Source organism: Dicentrarchus labrax, unplaced genomic scaffold, assembly GCF_905237075.1.
Source record: "Dicentrarchus labrax unplaced genomic scaffold, dlabrax2021, whole genome shotgun sequence".
Lineage (NCBI taxonomy): Eukaryota > Metazoa > Chordata > Actinopteri > Moronidae > Dicentrarchus > Dicentrarchus labrax.
In genome coordinates this window covers 7,598,654-7,612,880 of record NW_026136717.1, presented here as the reverse complement: position 1 = coordinate 7,612,880, position 14,227 = coordinate 7,598,654, and the positions used below count along the sequence as shown (strand labels likewise).

The 14,227-nt window shown below is 41.3% G+C and overlaps 2 protein-coding genes across 3 annotated transcripts; one reads left to right on the top strand and one right to left on the bottom strand.

Annotated features, from left to right (window-relative positions):
• Position 1: 1 nt before the first annotated feature.
• On the bottom strand, positions 2 to 3,276 carry zgc:101765 (uncharacterized protein LOC450036 homolog). The gene is made up of 6 exons (XM_051428942.1): positions 3,100 to 3,276; positions 1,694 to 1,999; positions 1,302 to 1,447; positions 903 to 1,042; positions 650 to 808; positions 2 to 532 (listed from the first exon to the last, which is right to left on the bottom strand). The coding sequence occupies exons 2-6, from the start codon at positions 1,939 to 1,941 to the stop codon at positions 353 to 355; spliced, it is 873 nt and encodes a 290-aa protein (XP_051284902.1). The 5' UTR covers positions 1,942 to 1,999; positions 3,100 to 3,276; the 3' UTR covers positions 2 to 352.
• A 119-nt stretch (positions 3,277 to 3,395) lies between these two features.
• LOC127379407 (membrane-anchored junction protein) lies at positions 3,396 to 12,703 on the top strand. 2 transcript variants are annotated; one of them, XM_051428944.1, is made up of 10 exons: positions 3,396 to 3,568; positions 3,805 to 3,912; positions 4,939 to 4,984; positions 5,152 to 5,227; positions 5,609 to 5,719; positions 6,173 to 6,201; positions 6,584 to 6,723; positions 10,404 to 10,467; positions 11,729 to 11,934; positions 12,408 to 12,703. In XM_051428944.1, exons 2-10 carry the CDS (start codon positions 3,812 to 3,814, stop codon positions 12,445 to 12,447), a joined length of 813 nt encoding a protein of 270 aa, XP_051284904.1. In that variant the 5' UTR covers positions 3,396 to 3,568; positions 3,805 to 3,811; the 3' UTR covers positions 12,448 to 12,703. The 2 variants fall into 2 exon arrangements, with proteins under 2 accessions (XP_051284904.1, XP_051284903.1); XM_051428943.1 differs by lacking the exon at positions 3,396 to 3,568 and having other exon boundaries at positions 3,589 to 3,912.
• Positions 12,704 to 14,227: the final 1,524 nt, after the last annotated feature.

The window sequence follows — 14,227 nt, the reverse complement described above, 5'->3', positions numbered from 1 at the left end:
GTTTTAAAGTGAGTGTTTTAATTCATAGACAATTCAAATGGAAAAGCTGGAACACAAAAGCCATAATAATACTTTGTGAGAGTATGATTAAATAACAGTAAGAGGCAACAACAAAATAGTCCTAAAAGGCTGGCACATTGACAGATTTGTAAACAACAGTTTCATTGCTGTCAGATATCTAATTTACCTAAATCCTCAATACATTACCTCAGTGCATTTTTTATGTGAAATCAATTTAGTAGTCTTGTCTAAAATCCAATTTCCCACCAATGAATTGCTGCCAGCCAGAACTCTATAACAGCAGCATTAAAGAGGCATCATGGAAGACAGTATTTGTCCCCCCAGTGGTCTATCAGGCCACTTCTGATGGATCCCAGCAGTAGTTGTGCCCACAGTCCAAAGCTGACAGTCGGTCCATGTCTGTGTCACTCAGTGTGAAGTCAAAAACCCTGGCATTGTCCGTTATTCTGTCTGGGTTTGACGACTTGGGGAGTACTGGGACGCCCTGCTGCACGGCCCAGCGCAACAGGACCTGGAGGGGGACAAAAGACCGAAGTGTTTGTGCTAAATATGTTATTTATTGAACACCGTGTGGGTGAGGCTGGGCCAAAAAGATGTTTATCAAGATGCTTTGTCTGAGTGTGTTTACCTGTGCGGGTGTGCGTTCACAGTTCTTTGCCACCTCCATGACCACAGGGTCGGCGACCAGTTCTCCTTTCCCTAAGGAGGAGTAGGCTTGAAAACACACCCCGCACTCGTCGCACACACTCCTCAGCTCCGTCTGGCACAGCCTTGGGTGAAACTCTACCTGAACAAATTAAAACACAGTCTGCATTGTTACTGCGTTTGTGTACTATTATGTACAGTACATTCTGTCCTCCTTTCACTCTCATGCGTTCTACCTGCAGCACCGCAGGAGGGATTTTGCAGCTCTGCATCAGTTCTCTCATGTGTGCTGGTGTGTAGTTGGACACTCCTATGGCCTTCAGCTTCCCCTGGGCATGCAGCTCCTCCAGTGTGGCCCAGCTCTGGGCTCGGTTGCCTGGAATCAAATATTAATTTGAATTTCATCATCAGTGTTACTCAAGTACAGCTACATTGTGGAGGAGGAAACTGAGAAGACGGCTTGAATCTTGATCTCTTAGAGCATTTATTTATAAAACACTTGATACACCTAGCCAAAGCACAGAGCTACTTCAAGCACTTCCATTTTTAACAGAAATGTACACACATACACTGCTATGTTTCTGGTGATATTTTGGTACATGAAGGAAAACACTGAATCGATCTGAACTCTTTACCTGGGTTGCGTTGGTCAGCCACTACCAGCCCCTGTGTGCCCGGCCAGTGGATCAGATAGAGGTCAATATAACCCAAGTCCAGCTGAGATAAGCTGTGCAAGGCTCCTTCCATGGCCCCCTCACCCTGATCCTTGGGGCCCAGCTTACTGCAGAGAGAATGATGCAATTTGTACATTGTGCCTTTGAGAGTCAAACTTCACTGAGCTTCAGTCATATGGTCTCAGAGAGAAAAAAATCATGTGATGTGGTGAATATGTTTCTTCCAGCTTTATTCAAGATCACATGCATGTTCATAGCACTGCTGTAACTAAAGAATCTTATTAACTATAATACCCAAGAGGTCCCTTAGTCACTGACATGCTGTGCTCTTTTGGAAAGTGTATATACACTACCTGGTTATGAATACATCCTGTCTGGTTAAGCCATGTTTGGGCAGGAGCTCCTTCAGGGCTCGGCCCAAGTCGGCTTCATTCCGGTAGACGGCCGCACTGTCAAAGGCCCGATAACCAGCAACCAGCGCTGCATCCACGGCCCGGTAGACATCTTCAAGACCCTGCAACTTATAGGTCCCCAAACCCACCAGGGGCATCTGAACCCCCGTATTAAGGAGGACAGACGGCGTAGTGGAGGAGGAGGACATCTGATCTGAAAGGGACTGCTTCTTTATAACCGGTTTGGACTATTTGGTCTATCCAACACTGTTAAAGAGGGGGAGAGAGTCGGGTGACAAATAAATGACAGATTTTCTTAAAGCTGGAGGATGTCATTTTTATAAAAAAATCACTTTGTCATATTTGCTGATACTTTCACTGTATCCAGCTCCTAATGGCATTTGCAAGAATCCACCGGGCCTGAACAAAGAACAAAGATGGGTAATTATCTGATTATCAACTATATTCAAGCTTCCAAACCAAAACATCTTATATTTCTCAGCTTTGATCAGTTGTTTTTATTCAGGCCCGTTGGATTCTTGCAAAGGCCATAAGGAGTGCTGGAACAAGCCAGAGTCAGCAGATTTTTTCATAGATGATGTGTCTCACGTACTACTGTCAGACTACTACAGACAATTTCAGCAATAATGACAACACTTTTATAAAAGTTATGTACTGCAGCTTTAATTAATACATATTAACAGTTGTATTGGGACTGGTACTGTGCTAAGTGGAGAAGTGGGCATGGCACATTTATTTCTGCAGGTTTTTAATTATGGCACCCTGTCCACCAGTCATTGTACAGGAAGGTCGTACTGTGTAAGGAGTACCAATGGTGTTACAATGTTGCATGGTTAAGAGGATGAGAGGTTAGTAGCTGTGGGTACAAACAGTGTCACAATGATGCACTGTTGAGAGAGAGACGTCACAATGCAGTGGAACCAAACACTGTATGATACACTCTTTCAGAACGCTGGAACATCCAAATGTAGCGTTAAGTGAGAACAGTGTGACAGATGGCGGTCATGGAACGTTGGCCGTACACACACTGTTACAATGACGCAGAGTTACAGCGCTATAACGTCACAGTACAGCTGTACGCGGCAGTGTTAACGTTGGAACGTCATGACGACATACAAACATTGTTACGAAGAGGCTACACTCACACTGTGCACGTCACAAAGCTGTGTAGCACTGTTACTATGACAATGTGAGAATAATCATTCGTTGTTAGACCTTGGACGGGCATAGCTGTGATGACGTAGGATTCATCAAGACATAGAAACGTCACAGTAACAAAGTCTAGCGAACAACGAGGGACAACCAGTGAACGAGGACGCCACCGGTAATAAAGATCTTCAACTCACCTTTTGGGCCCCTTCACTTGAATTATTTTTAAGCCGGGGAGCTTAAAAGTTGCAACAACCTGCCGCCAAGTCACATACAAAGGGACAATGTAAATGAAAGGGAATGCCACGAGTCAAAAAGGCAAACACAAACCTAACTCTGACTTTAAGCGTGGCACAGGGAGGAATGTTTACATCCGCCCCATTTCTGGTACACGTGGTCCGCTGACTGTCATGTGACAGTTTGGGCGGTTTTTGCCGGCACCATAGTGACACCTGCTCTGACGCCGCTGATTGGAAGAAGGTCTGGCTAATCACGAAGGGACAAGCGACCGGAAGGCGGGAATTCTCCCCGTCCGGCGAATCTGGAGGCGAGTCCCGCGTTTGATTGACAGTCAGGGCTTTAACTGTTGGCGTACTGTCGGAGAGTGAAGTTCGCTTGCGGGACGACCTACCAAGTTCATGCTCGCCATTTTCTGTAGACATTACGGTAAATTTAAGAGAGGGAGAGAGGGAGAGAGGGGGGGGAGAGAGAGAGAGAGAGAGAGAGAGAGAGAGAGAGCGAGCGAGAGCGAGCATAGTTTCTGAGTTTTTCTGAGAGTAAAGGCAGTACGCATCTTAGCTAACTAGCCAAACCAGCTCAACATTTTCAGATATGTGGACAGGTATTCTGTATTATCGATGTTTATTTCATAAATAAACATTTTATTGCCCCAACCACTGTAGGTGAGCCATGCCACTGCAGCCCTTCTCCTTCCCTTTCCCTGAAAGTCGATTCATCAAAGCTGGTCATTTTATCTACAAGTTCAAGATCAGAGGAGGCAGCAGCTACAGGCAAGGCAGACATTGTTCTTAACAGCCCCATATTTACACCTCATATCTAGTCCTTCCCCCATTGTCCTCTCTTTTGGTGAGCAGAAGAAGTATAATTTAAAAGCAAGATGAGACCACTGACACATCCCCACACAGTACAGTCTTGCTGTTTAACTGAAGGCTGAGCCTGACCATCCCAGTATTGGAAAGTATCTCTAGTTGCACATCCTGGTGGTCTTTCTCCAGATCGGCATATTCCAGTAACACCACTGGAGATTACAGTATATAACCAGGAATTAAATCATTTAACTGGTTGTGCTTTGTACCTGTGGACAAGCCTGAGTGAAAAGCGAAAATCATACAAGATCAAAAATTACTTTTTGAAATATTTTCAGAGCAAACTTGACACAGAGACTAGACTCTGGATTAAACAAGCTCAAACCCCTTAAGACAAATATAGTTAGATCGATGTCAAGATTAAATTTTTCAAAGCTTTGCAAAATGTTACTCAATCTCAAAAGCAGTTGTTGAGACCGCTGAGCTTCAGGCAAGAGAGGAAGCATTGATCTTTTTTTTCCATCTTAACTCCATTCTTTTAACGCTACTGCCTGTATTGGCTACCGTTATATGTTCTGATGTGTGTTACCTAAGCTTGTCTTGACATTTCCTTTCATCCTGAAAACAAGACGATCCAAGGTCCCACTGGACCTGTCTGCCTTTATTCAGGGATAACGTCCTAGAACAAGAATCCTAACTGATCCTTGAATGCCCTAAAGCTGCGTTTCCTCGCGCAACTGAAGAACACTCTTTTTATTTTAACTATACATAATATTTTTTTAGCATTCCAGTGTTATATCTTCTTTGTCAAAGCCTTATAATGCCTGTACTGCATCAGCAAAAGGCCTTCACTGACGTATATAAGGCCTTATACTGTAATAATCAGCTTTACAGCATTTGAAAAACTACTAATACTGTATAATAATATTTTAAGATACAAATGTGTTCTGAGCATACATATACTATAATGTGTATGACATATTTCATCAGTGGAGAGGAGGATTTGGGAGGAAACGGCTTCAATCAGGAACTGGAGGTAATTCTGGATACTGCTAGCCTTTACATTTGTTGTGTTGTGACCATATGTACTGTCAATGGTTGTGACTCACTGTCATTCACACTATTCTTCTTAAAATGAATTGTCTATTTTCAAAGCAAAATTACTCTTTAACTCTCTCTCTTTCTCTTCTTATCTGTTTTCAGGAAATTATCAGAGCTGTTCTGGGAAACCTGGACAGCCTGCAACCGTTCTCTAGTACCCACTTCAGTGTCTTCCCTTGTATCCTTTGCAGCTGGTGCACTATCCATCTGTGTTTTTATTTGCCTGTGTTTGTCACCATTCATCACCATACATCAGCACTGTATACCTCTCCACCACACTCCCGGCCTTTGTTACTGTTATACATGTGCACGTCTGTCACTAGTTCTCACCAACAGTACATCATATGTGAGATTTTGGTTGTGTGCCTGTGTTTTATGTAGCAAACTGTTAAGAATAACAGGGAATAAGACATAGTGCATGCTGGTGCTTTAAGTGTATGGTACTGTAGCAGCTATATATGTGTATTATCTTTAAATATGGATCAAAGAATACAGCTATATACTTACTAAATGCTTATTCACTACAAGTTGTCTGTATTTTATTAACTGTAACTACCAGATAAGAAGAACTGGGATGGAGTGTCTAAAGTGATGTGCGAACATTATGAGAAGAATTTAAAACCCTATCCGTTTACTCTTATCCTCTACCTGGAGAAAAACATGCAGAATGGTGAGGACGAACAAAACTCACAGCTTATCCAGTTGATGAGAGAGTGTTTACAGAATACACCCTCCTTGCAAATAATTACATGTTATCAGTACAAAGACATGCATAACTTGCACATTCATGATTGTCCTCATCAAGAAAGAGATAGGGTTCAACAGTAAGAGTGACACATACTGTATTATTCTTACTTAACTGATCCAGTGGTTTGTTTAATGTTAAAAGGCAGAAATCCAGGAAGGGGAGTCACAAAAGTGAAAATAAACTCATCCAGATTAGCTGTACATGCAGACGTGGTTTCCTGTGTGAAAGAGTGGTCAAGCCTGTGAAGCATAAACAGTCCTGTTAGTGAACACTGGCTGTGAGATAAAGAACAGACACAGTGAATCACACACAGGCAAACACAAGCTGCTACTACTCAAGCATGATGATCTCTTTCATGTATTTATCTTTTTTCAGGAAATCATCCAGAGAAGAAGTTGAGCCCAGTGAGTTGTTGTTCTGTTACACAATGTCCTTTCTCAACTCAGAGTTGCATGATACTGTATGTGTACCAAATATATTTGCCTTGCCTTGTGTGTACTATATATGTCCAGAGTTGTATAAAGATAAATACAATGTACACTTTATAGTATAACACTGTGCAATACAATAACACACCAGAAGGAGGTGCCAGACAATTATTATAGAGTCGAATCAACACCTCTCTGACAGCATCAATGAGAACTGAACATTACCAACTTATCAAAGGTGCAGTTGTTTGCAGGGCTGTTGTATTGCATTGTTTGATTTTGTACACCCTCAGTTGTGTACAAATGATATAGCTGATGCTGTGTATCATATACAGTAGTGCACTGCTGTGTGTTCCAGGAGAAGGAGGTTGCACAGCAGATCCCCTCTGTTTCTGAGCCGCAGTCAAAGCGCTGTAAAAAAAATTCACCACTAGAGGAGGCCCTACTAAAGGACTTAATCAGTGACATGGAGACTGAAAGCAAGGTCTCTGTGGTCAGGTAAGTGCTTTCTTCATCACTGTAGAACTAACCTGTAACCTCTATTTAACCTTAAGAAAACATGAATTTGTAGTTCTTGCAGTGTTCTAAGGAACCATCACTAAATGTTATGAAAATCTTTGCAAACAAATGTACGGGTTGACTAAATTTAGATTAAAAACGAAACCCTCCTTTGACCTTATTTATTCCCCCAAAGACTGCCTGATAGGGTTAGTGCTGTGCGTACATAAACACAGTCATAAAGGATCCAGCGTGAATTAACTTTGTGATTATGTTTTGAGTGTGTGTGTAGCTATGGAGGGTCTATATTTGACAAAAACGTAATACTTATTGTAGTTTTTGTCGTTAGTTAATAATCCATTCTCTCCCCCAGAGTTTGGCAATATGACAACAAATTCAATTAGACAATCTAACAATATAATTTTACATGGTAGCTATTCATTTTATATCTGTGTGTACAAGGCCAGCATGGGCATGTGTTGCAAATCACTGAACGAGGCTGTTTTGTCATTTGATAAAAGTGGATTTTTTTTCTTTCTATACGATTCTATCAGAATCTTTCATTCCTATCTGGTTTTTGTATCCATAAAGTTTCTCTGCAGGAAATCTACTATATCACAATATATATCAAATTTGCACTATAATGTTGTATATGCATGTAAGAGGATTTTATCCACACTAGGGCTGCAACTAACGATTATTTTCTTTATTAATTATTCTGTTGGTCGTTTTCTCAATGAATTGATTCGTTGTTTGGTCAACAAAACGTCAGAATATGTTGAAAATCCATCTCCCATAGCCAACAACAACAACAGGTGATGTCCTCACCTTGTTGTTGTTGTTTGATATTCAGTTTACTGTCATACGGGACTAAAGAAAGCAGGAAATATTCACATTTGAGAAGCTGAAATCAGAGAATTTGGACATTTGTTCTTAAAATTACTCAAAACGAATAATCAATTATAAATATAGTTGATGATTAATTTGATAGTTGACAACTAATCTATTAATCAAATAATCGTTGCAGCTCTAATCCGCACTCTTACTCTAAACCCGTTCAATAGAACAGAGAACAGTGACAGCAGAGCTACAGCATGAATTATTGGCTTCATCGTGGATCACAGTGTGCTGTAATGTATATTGACAAAAGATACACACAGCTGTCATTGCTTATTGTCTTTATTCCTCTTGTCTTTATAATGTGCCACTGAACACGGTGGGAGCAGTAAGGAAGCTTGTTTATTCTAGCATCATACACATCCACACACACCTGCATACACAGAGCAGAGATGGAAATATGTGTTCTTATTCATAAAATTACTGAGACATCCATTCTGACAACTACCGTGTTTCACATACACACACACGCTTCAATGATTCTTGCAGTTATGAAACAGACAAGAGGCGAACGGGCGCCACCTCAATCACACTGACAGTCAGATCAGTGAGGCGAAAATTATTATTTAAAATGCACACACACACACACACACACACACACACACACACACACAAACAAGACTTTGCCCTCCACCTAGTTTATGTATTTAACTTATATAAACAGAATTGTCTCCTTCTTTGAGCTTGAGGAACACACATTCAGATGCACAAACTGTGTAAACATCCTGCAAACAGCAGAGCCCCGAGCATCATTACCAGTTCACAGGAAATCGACTTTTATTGAGCAGTTCTCATTGAATTATATTCACCACATTGACCATTACGCTTACATGTCCTTACAAAGGTGCTGCACATAAATACACAAACAGCAGTTACACGTTCACACACACCGTCAGCAGTACGTGACCTTTCTGTTTCTCAGAGGCTTCCTACATACTGCTTCATCACTGAAGGCATTCAACGGTGTGTGTGTGTGTGTGTGTGTGTGTGTGTGTGTGTCTACATGATGCCCTGGAGAGACAGATGGTTTGTTTTTGTGTTAAACCTGCTGGAAAAATGAGAACAGAAAAGAATGAGTTTAAAGGAACAAGTGTGGACGTAGAACGGACAAAAAATGACAGCTTTCATATTTGTTCTCAGCACTTTTTTCTGTTCTGCTGTTCTTGACTATGATGCAATTTATATTCTCTACAAAATGGACAGGCAGTACTTTAAAGCTGATTTCTGATCTATTTTATTGGTGGAAAACTGAATTGTCTGGATTGAGGGATTTTGAAAAGTTGTCATCCACTGGTGGGTTATAGAGGGCTAAAATGCTTGACGTCCAGGTCATTTGATGATAAAATGGAAGAATAACATCTTTTTCTCTACTCTCTGTCCGACTGGATCAAGATAAGGGCATTGATTGGACTTCTTCTCCAGAAGAGAAATCCTGCCCTTGTGCACTTTATCCACTTCTCTTTCTCCTTGAGGGCCTGCTGGCTCTCATGTAGCACCCTGAGGAGACAGCTGGTGCCCAGTCTGGATCTGGGCAGCCATGACCACGTGCTTGTCTGCACGGCCGGCAGTAGCTCAGTCTGGGGGAACTTGGCTTGGAAACCGGAGGGCTGCCAGTTCAAGTCCAGCACAGACCACAATATGCAGTTTGGACTGGAAGCTGGAGAAGGGCCAGTTCTACCTCCTTTGCACTGCCGAGGTGCCCTTTAGCAAGGTACCATACCTCTAACTGCTCCTGGAGCAGCGTACGTGGCAGCCCATCACTCCTCCATCTCTCCACATTAACATATCTATACGCCCTGTCGGTGCACGATTGTATTTTAGGCCTCTGTGTGTGTAAACATCTGCCTCCAGCTGAACCAGAAACTTCTCCTCTGCCTCCTTCCTCACTCAGTAGAGTTTAATCAAACTGTTGTCCACTTTGAGGCAGGCCTCCTCTGCATTGTTCTCATTATCCAGAACCTGAAGCTGCATCCTTGTCTTATTCTGTTGCTCAGGGCCATTTTCTGTGGAGTACTTGGTTCAGTTGTTTTCAGCCTGATGGTCTGCCACTCTATGACCTTTAGATGTGTAGAAAGCTCTGAGGGCTGTAGCCAGCTGCTGAACTTTCATGGCCCTCTGCAGCTGTAGCTCAGCCATGGTTGGTCAGTTCTGACAAAGCTTTGCAGTTGATGAGCTTTGGCTCCTAAATATTTTGGGTGCTCTGTTGAATAGATGGATTGTTTTTTATGCTGTCTTGGATTTGAGAAACACAGTTATTGAAGATATTCTTGTGACTGACTAATAGTGGACTTCAATCCAACAGACAATCGTTGATGTCGTTTTATATCACCAACACGTAACTAAAGGCAATAATTTCATTGTGTGGCATAAATGTCTTCAACAGACCTTCCTGTATAATTTATTTTATTATTCTGACACACAAATTGAGTGATCTCCAAAAGACACAAAGTTTAAGGGCAGAAACTGAGATTGTCAAGCATCATCCTCTCTGTCTTTATCTAACGTTATTCATTTCCAACAGAGCAGCCTTGTTCCTTTAATGTGTATTCACAGAAGTATTGGTATTCTCAGATTAGTGTAAGAATCAGAATAAATAGGACAGTATGTAGGTTCTCTGATTACCACCTCATAAACATAAACATCAAGAACAGAAGTGTATTTTAAGATAAACTGAAACATTCCTCATGTATTTGACTTGTATAAAGTAGAAGTAAATGGCAATCATTTGTAAAGCAGTAATTGTTAAAATTAGAATAAATTTGGTTGTGCCCAACTTCCAACAGGCTGCACATGGACAATCCACATGCAGGGGAGGGAGTCAAGGAAGATCTGAGACATGCTGACAAGGTGATCCTTTTCATTTATTCATTAAGTTCAGTCGTTGACTCATCACATTTAACTGGTTAAATGATTTGTCACCCTCTTCACTGTCAAATGAAGAGGTCATTTAAGCCCACGGTTGTTTCGAATTAATTGGTTCCAACGATTCATCTTCCAGTTTCAATCTCACAACACCCTTTCGTTTCCTCTCTACCGCAGATATAAACACACACACTTGTAGCATTTCTGTCTTTATTGTAGCCCCGGGCTAACATTAGCGCAGACAGGTAGGATAACAAGTGTGATTAAGGTTAATAATAGCATTACATCAGACAGAGAGTGTACGTGTTTCTGTGTAATTGTGTGATTGTGAGAGAGCGTGTGTTTCTGGTGATGTGCTTCAGTTTGATTAGCAACAAAGTCCCAAAATTACCCTCCGCCCCACTCTATTTTCCTCTATGGCCCTTCATCTCATCTGATCCTGTGTAGGGTTGTTTTTTTTTTTACGCTTGTCCACTCTGACTTCTTTTTCTACCCCTTCCTTCTCTTGCTTGGTTTTTCCCCCTCACATTTGTTTCAAGTGGAAAAAATGATTTAAACTTATTTTCTGAGAAGGAAGTGCCAACACAAGTCTACAAGCTTTAAAAAGGATTAAGTTTCAACAATGAAGGTGATCATTAAGCATATTTTCAGATTGCACAAACAAACTCAAGAGAAGTTTAGTCGAAAGGCCGATGTTGGGTTTTCAAATTTATTCTTTTTATATATATTAATTCCGTTCAGATTCAAGCTCATAAAGACACTTTGACACTGAGGCAAACTGACTGTTGGCTAAGCCCCCAGCACTCATCGGTACCGTTGCTACATCCATCAAGTTTCCATTCTAGGCACAGTTTACCATGATAAATGACAACGGGTCCTCGACTCAAAAAGGAAGTAGACAAAAGCTGTCTTCTTATAGTCAGCGAGCGTCAATTTAAGATGTAGTTAGAATATTTTATTAGCTAGCTAACTAACTAACATCAACTCCATGAGTTAGTTGGAAACTCCAACCATGGTGTCATTTCTGCACATTCTTGCTCCTGTTAAAGACACAAACTCTTTTTTTATGGAGTATTACTGTTACTACAGCCCCATTCCCAGTGCTTCAACATGTGGAGAAATCCAAAGATACAGCAGTTACAGTTGCAAAGCTATGATTGGACAGTCGCTCTTCAGTCGAGTTACGAATGGTCAGTTCAATTAAATTCATATTCTTATTTTAACCTCTTCTAATCTGCCCCAACAGAAAGGGACCAAGGAATCTGACGAACAGAGATCAGGTGTCAGTACGATCAGAGGAAGTGGGACTCCAGGTGAAGTGCATCCTGGGACAAATCAAGACATGGGAGACGAGGAGGACGAGGAGGACGAGGAGGACGAGGGCAGTGAGCAGGAAGAAGATGCAGACCCTGGGAAACCTGCAAAGTCAGGGATCCTGACTCGACTGGCCAGGTTGGTATGAGGGCCCAGTGGGCAGTGTGGTCAGGTTCAGAGCAGCCAACCGTAGACAGCATCCTGCTAGCATGCTACAAGCTAAATCTGCACAATTAATCATCAGATCAGCAAATCTGCACACAGCAACCCATGGAGATTATGATGATGTAATTGTGTTATTTATAGATTTGATTGAGTTTTACACCCATGGGAGAAAAAAGAGCTAATTGGTGCTGTACACCTGAAAGAATAAAGTTGTCAAAGATTAAAATGGATTGGGGAAATCCAGCTATTATAAGCACTTAAATCACAATATTCCTGTGAAACGTCTGTTGAGACAAGCTGAGACTGCCAGATGTCCTTAGGCTCATAGAAGACTGACAAAAGTATCTCCTTTGTTGTTGAAAGAACACGATCACAATGTTCTTATGGTTATAATGACATACAGTAGCAGCTTTTTGGACTGTAAGAGTCTGTCTTTCTCTTTGCAGCCACATCTTCCCCTTCTCCTTGTTCTTCAGAGACCCCTGAGAGTCGTGGGACAGACAGGAGGTGTTACTGGTTCCATTAGTGGAAACTTACTGGGGTTTATTCTACACTGAGGAACAAAAAAGTGTTTCACAGATCTGTTTCCCCCATTGATCTTTTATATTAATGTCGGCAGTGTTGTTCTCACTGCGCTGCGATTTCTCCTTTTGTTCTCTTATCATACATTTGATGTATTCTATTGCCACAGAGTTGGAGGTTCTATTTTTTTCAAAAAAATAAATATTATTTTCTTATTCCATTCATGGTTGTTTTTTATGTTGTTTTGTATATAGATTATGGATGGAGACGTGGCTGTCAGTTCGTGTCATATCATAGCACCAAGAGCAATAAGTGAGCTTTCTCTTTCTTTCTTATCCTATAGTTTTCTTGGACTGAACTTCCTTCTGCACTCCCTGATTTTATAGATGTCATAGATATTATTACTTCTGGATCTACTTTCAGGGTTTTTCTTCCCCTTAATGTCTCAGGTTAGCATCTTCGATTCTGCCACATTTAGCTTTGCTTTCATATTCTGTGACCCCGTCTGCACTTGATTTTTTTTCTCACACTTTTCATTTGCTCTCAGTTTAGATACTTTTCTTAGTCTACACTAATTCAGAGTAATGTGGTCACCCAAGCTTTTCTCCAATCAAACCAGCATTTTTTTTTTAACGACTGAATTCCTACAAATGCTCTACAATAGTAGATTCCTTTTTTACATCCCACATAATGTATATATAATGAGTAATTACTCTGCATTCATCATGTTTTGTGTAGTTTTAGGGTCTGTAATGTAAAACGTGAATGAGCAGGAACACATTCCAAGGCTTTATTCTGGTAAATCTTGTAGACAATGCGGCTCTTTCTTAAATTTTAAAGAAATTTCCTCTCCCGTGTGAGTGTGTGTGTGTGTGTGTGTGTGTGAGTGTGTGTGTGCGTGTCTTCATTAAGTGCACACCTTGAGCTTCAGTGAGTATCACCTTGTGGAAACTCCACTTTCCTCCTGTCAATCTAAATTAGCTAAATGTTCTACCTGTTTGTGTCTGTCTGTGTGTGTGTGTGTGTGTGTGTGTGTGTGTGTGTGTGTGTGTGTGTGTGTGTGTGTGTGTGTGTGTGTGTGTGTCTGTGTGTGTCTGTGTGTGCCTGTGTGTGTTGCAGTTGTATATTTAGGGCCAACCAGTCAATAATATGCAAAAAAAAAAACATTTAATAAAATAAAAAAGTTATCGATTAACTCAAAAGTGACGTGTGTGTGTGTGTGTGTGTGCATGCGTGTATCCATGCTTGCATGCATGTGTGTGTTTATATATGGGGGTAAATGGGTCAACTGGACTGAAACATCATCTTAGAAACAGGAAAACTTTGCCTAATCCTCTCCATATATTGTCATAGAGCCCAAAATAACACACACATAATTTGCCTTACACTCACATGTACTTACACACTTTGACCACACACACACAATATCCTGTCAGACATAATGATACACACACATTCATCATATACTTTCATTCACACACGTACTGTACGTACACACACGTACACACTGAGATTAAAATAACAGGGTAGAAGTGGAAGCGGACACATTAATGATATTATAGTTATTCAAGACGCCACGGTTTCCACGGCAGCCGAGAACGACGGGGCCACTGAGCGATACAAACATCAGTCACCCCGCTGAGTCACACTGGGGTGTGTGTGTGTGTGTGTGTGTGTGTGTGTGTATTTCAGCGACAAGAGTCTCCAGTTAAGTTCATTCACGTCTAACTGTCTCCTGATGAGG

Bases quoted from the DNA above. Each gene is read 5' to 3' on its own strand.
- LOC127379407 (XM_051428944.1), top strand. From the start codon at position 3,812: ATGCCACTGCAGCCCTTCTCCTTCCCTTTCCCTGAAAGTCGATTCATC. The intron at 6,724-10,403 runs GTAAGTGCTTTC...AACTTCCAACAG, and splicing joins AGCAAGGTCTCTGTGGTCAG to GCTGCACATGGACAATCCAC. The intron at 11,935-12,407 runs GTTGGTATGAGG...TTCTCTTTGCAG, and splicing joins ATCCTGACTCGACTGGCCAG to CCACATCTTCCCCTTCTCCT.
- zgc:101765 (XM_051428942.1), bottom strand. From the start codon at position 1,941: ATGTCCTCCTCCTCCACTACGCCGTCTGTCCTCCTTAATACGGGGGTT. The intron at 809-902 runs GTAGAACGCATG...TAATTTGTTCAG, and splicing joins TCCCTCCTGCGGTGCTGCAG to GTAGAGTTTCACCCAAGGCT. The intron at 533-649 runs GTAAACACACTC...GTCCCCCTCCAG, and splicing joins GTGAACGCACACCCGCACAG to GTCCTGTTGCGCTGGGCCGT.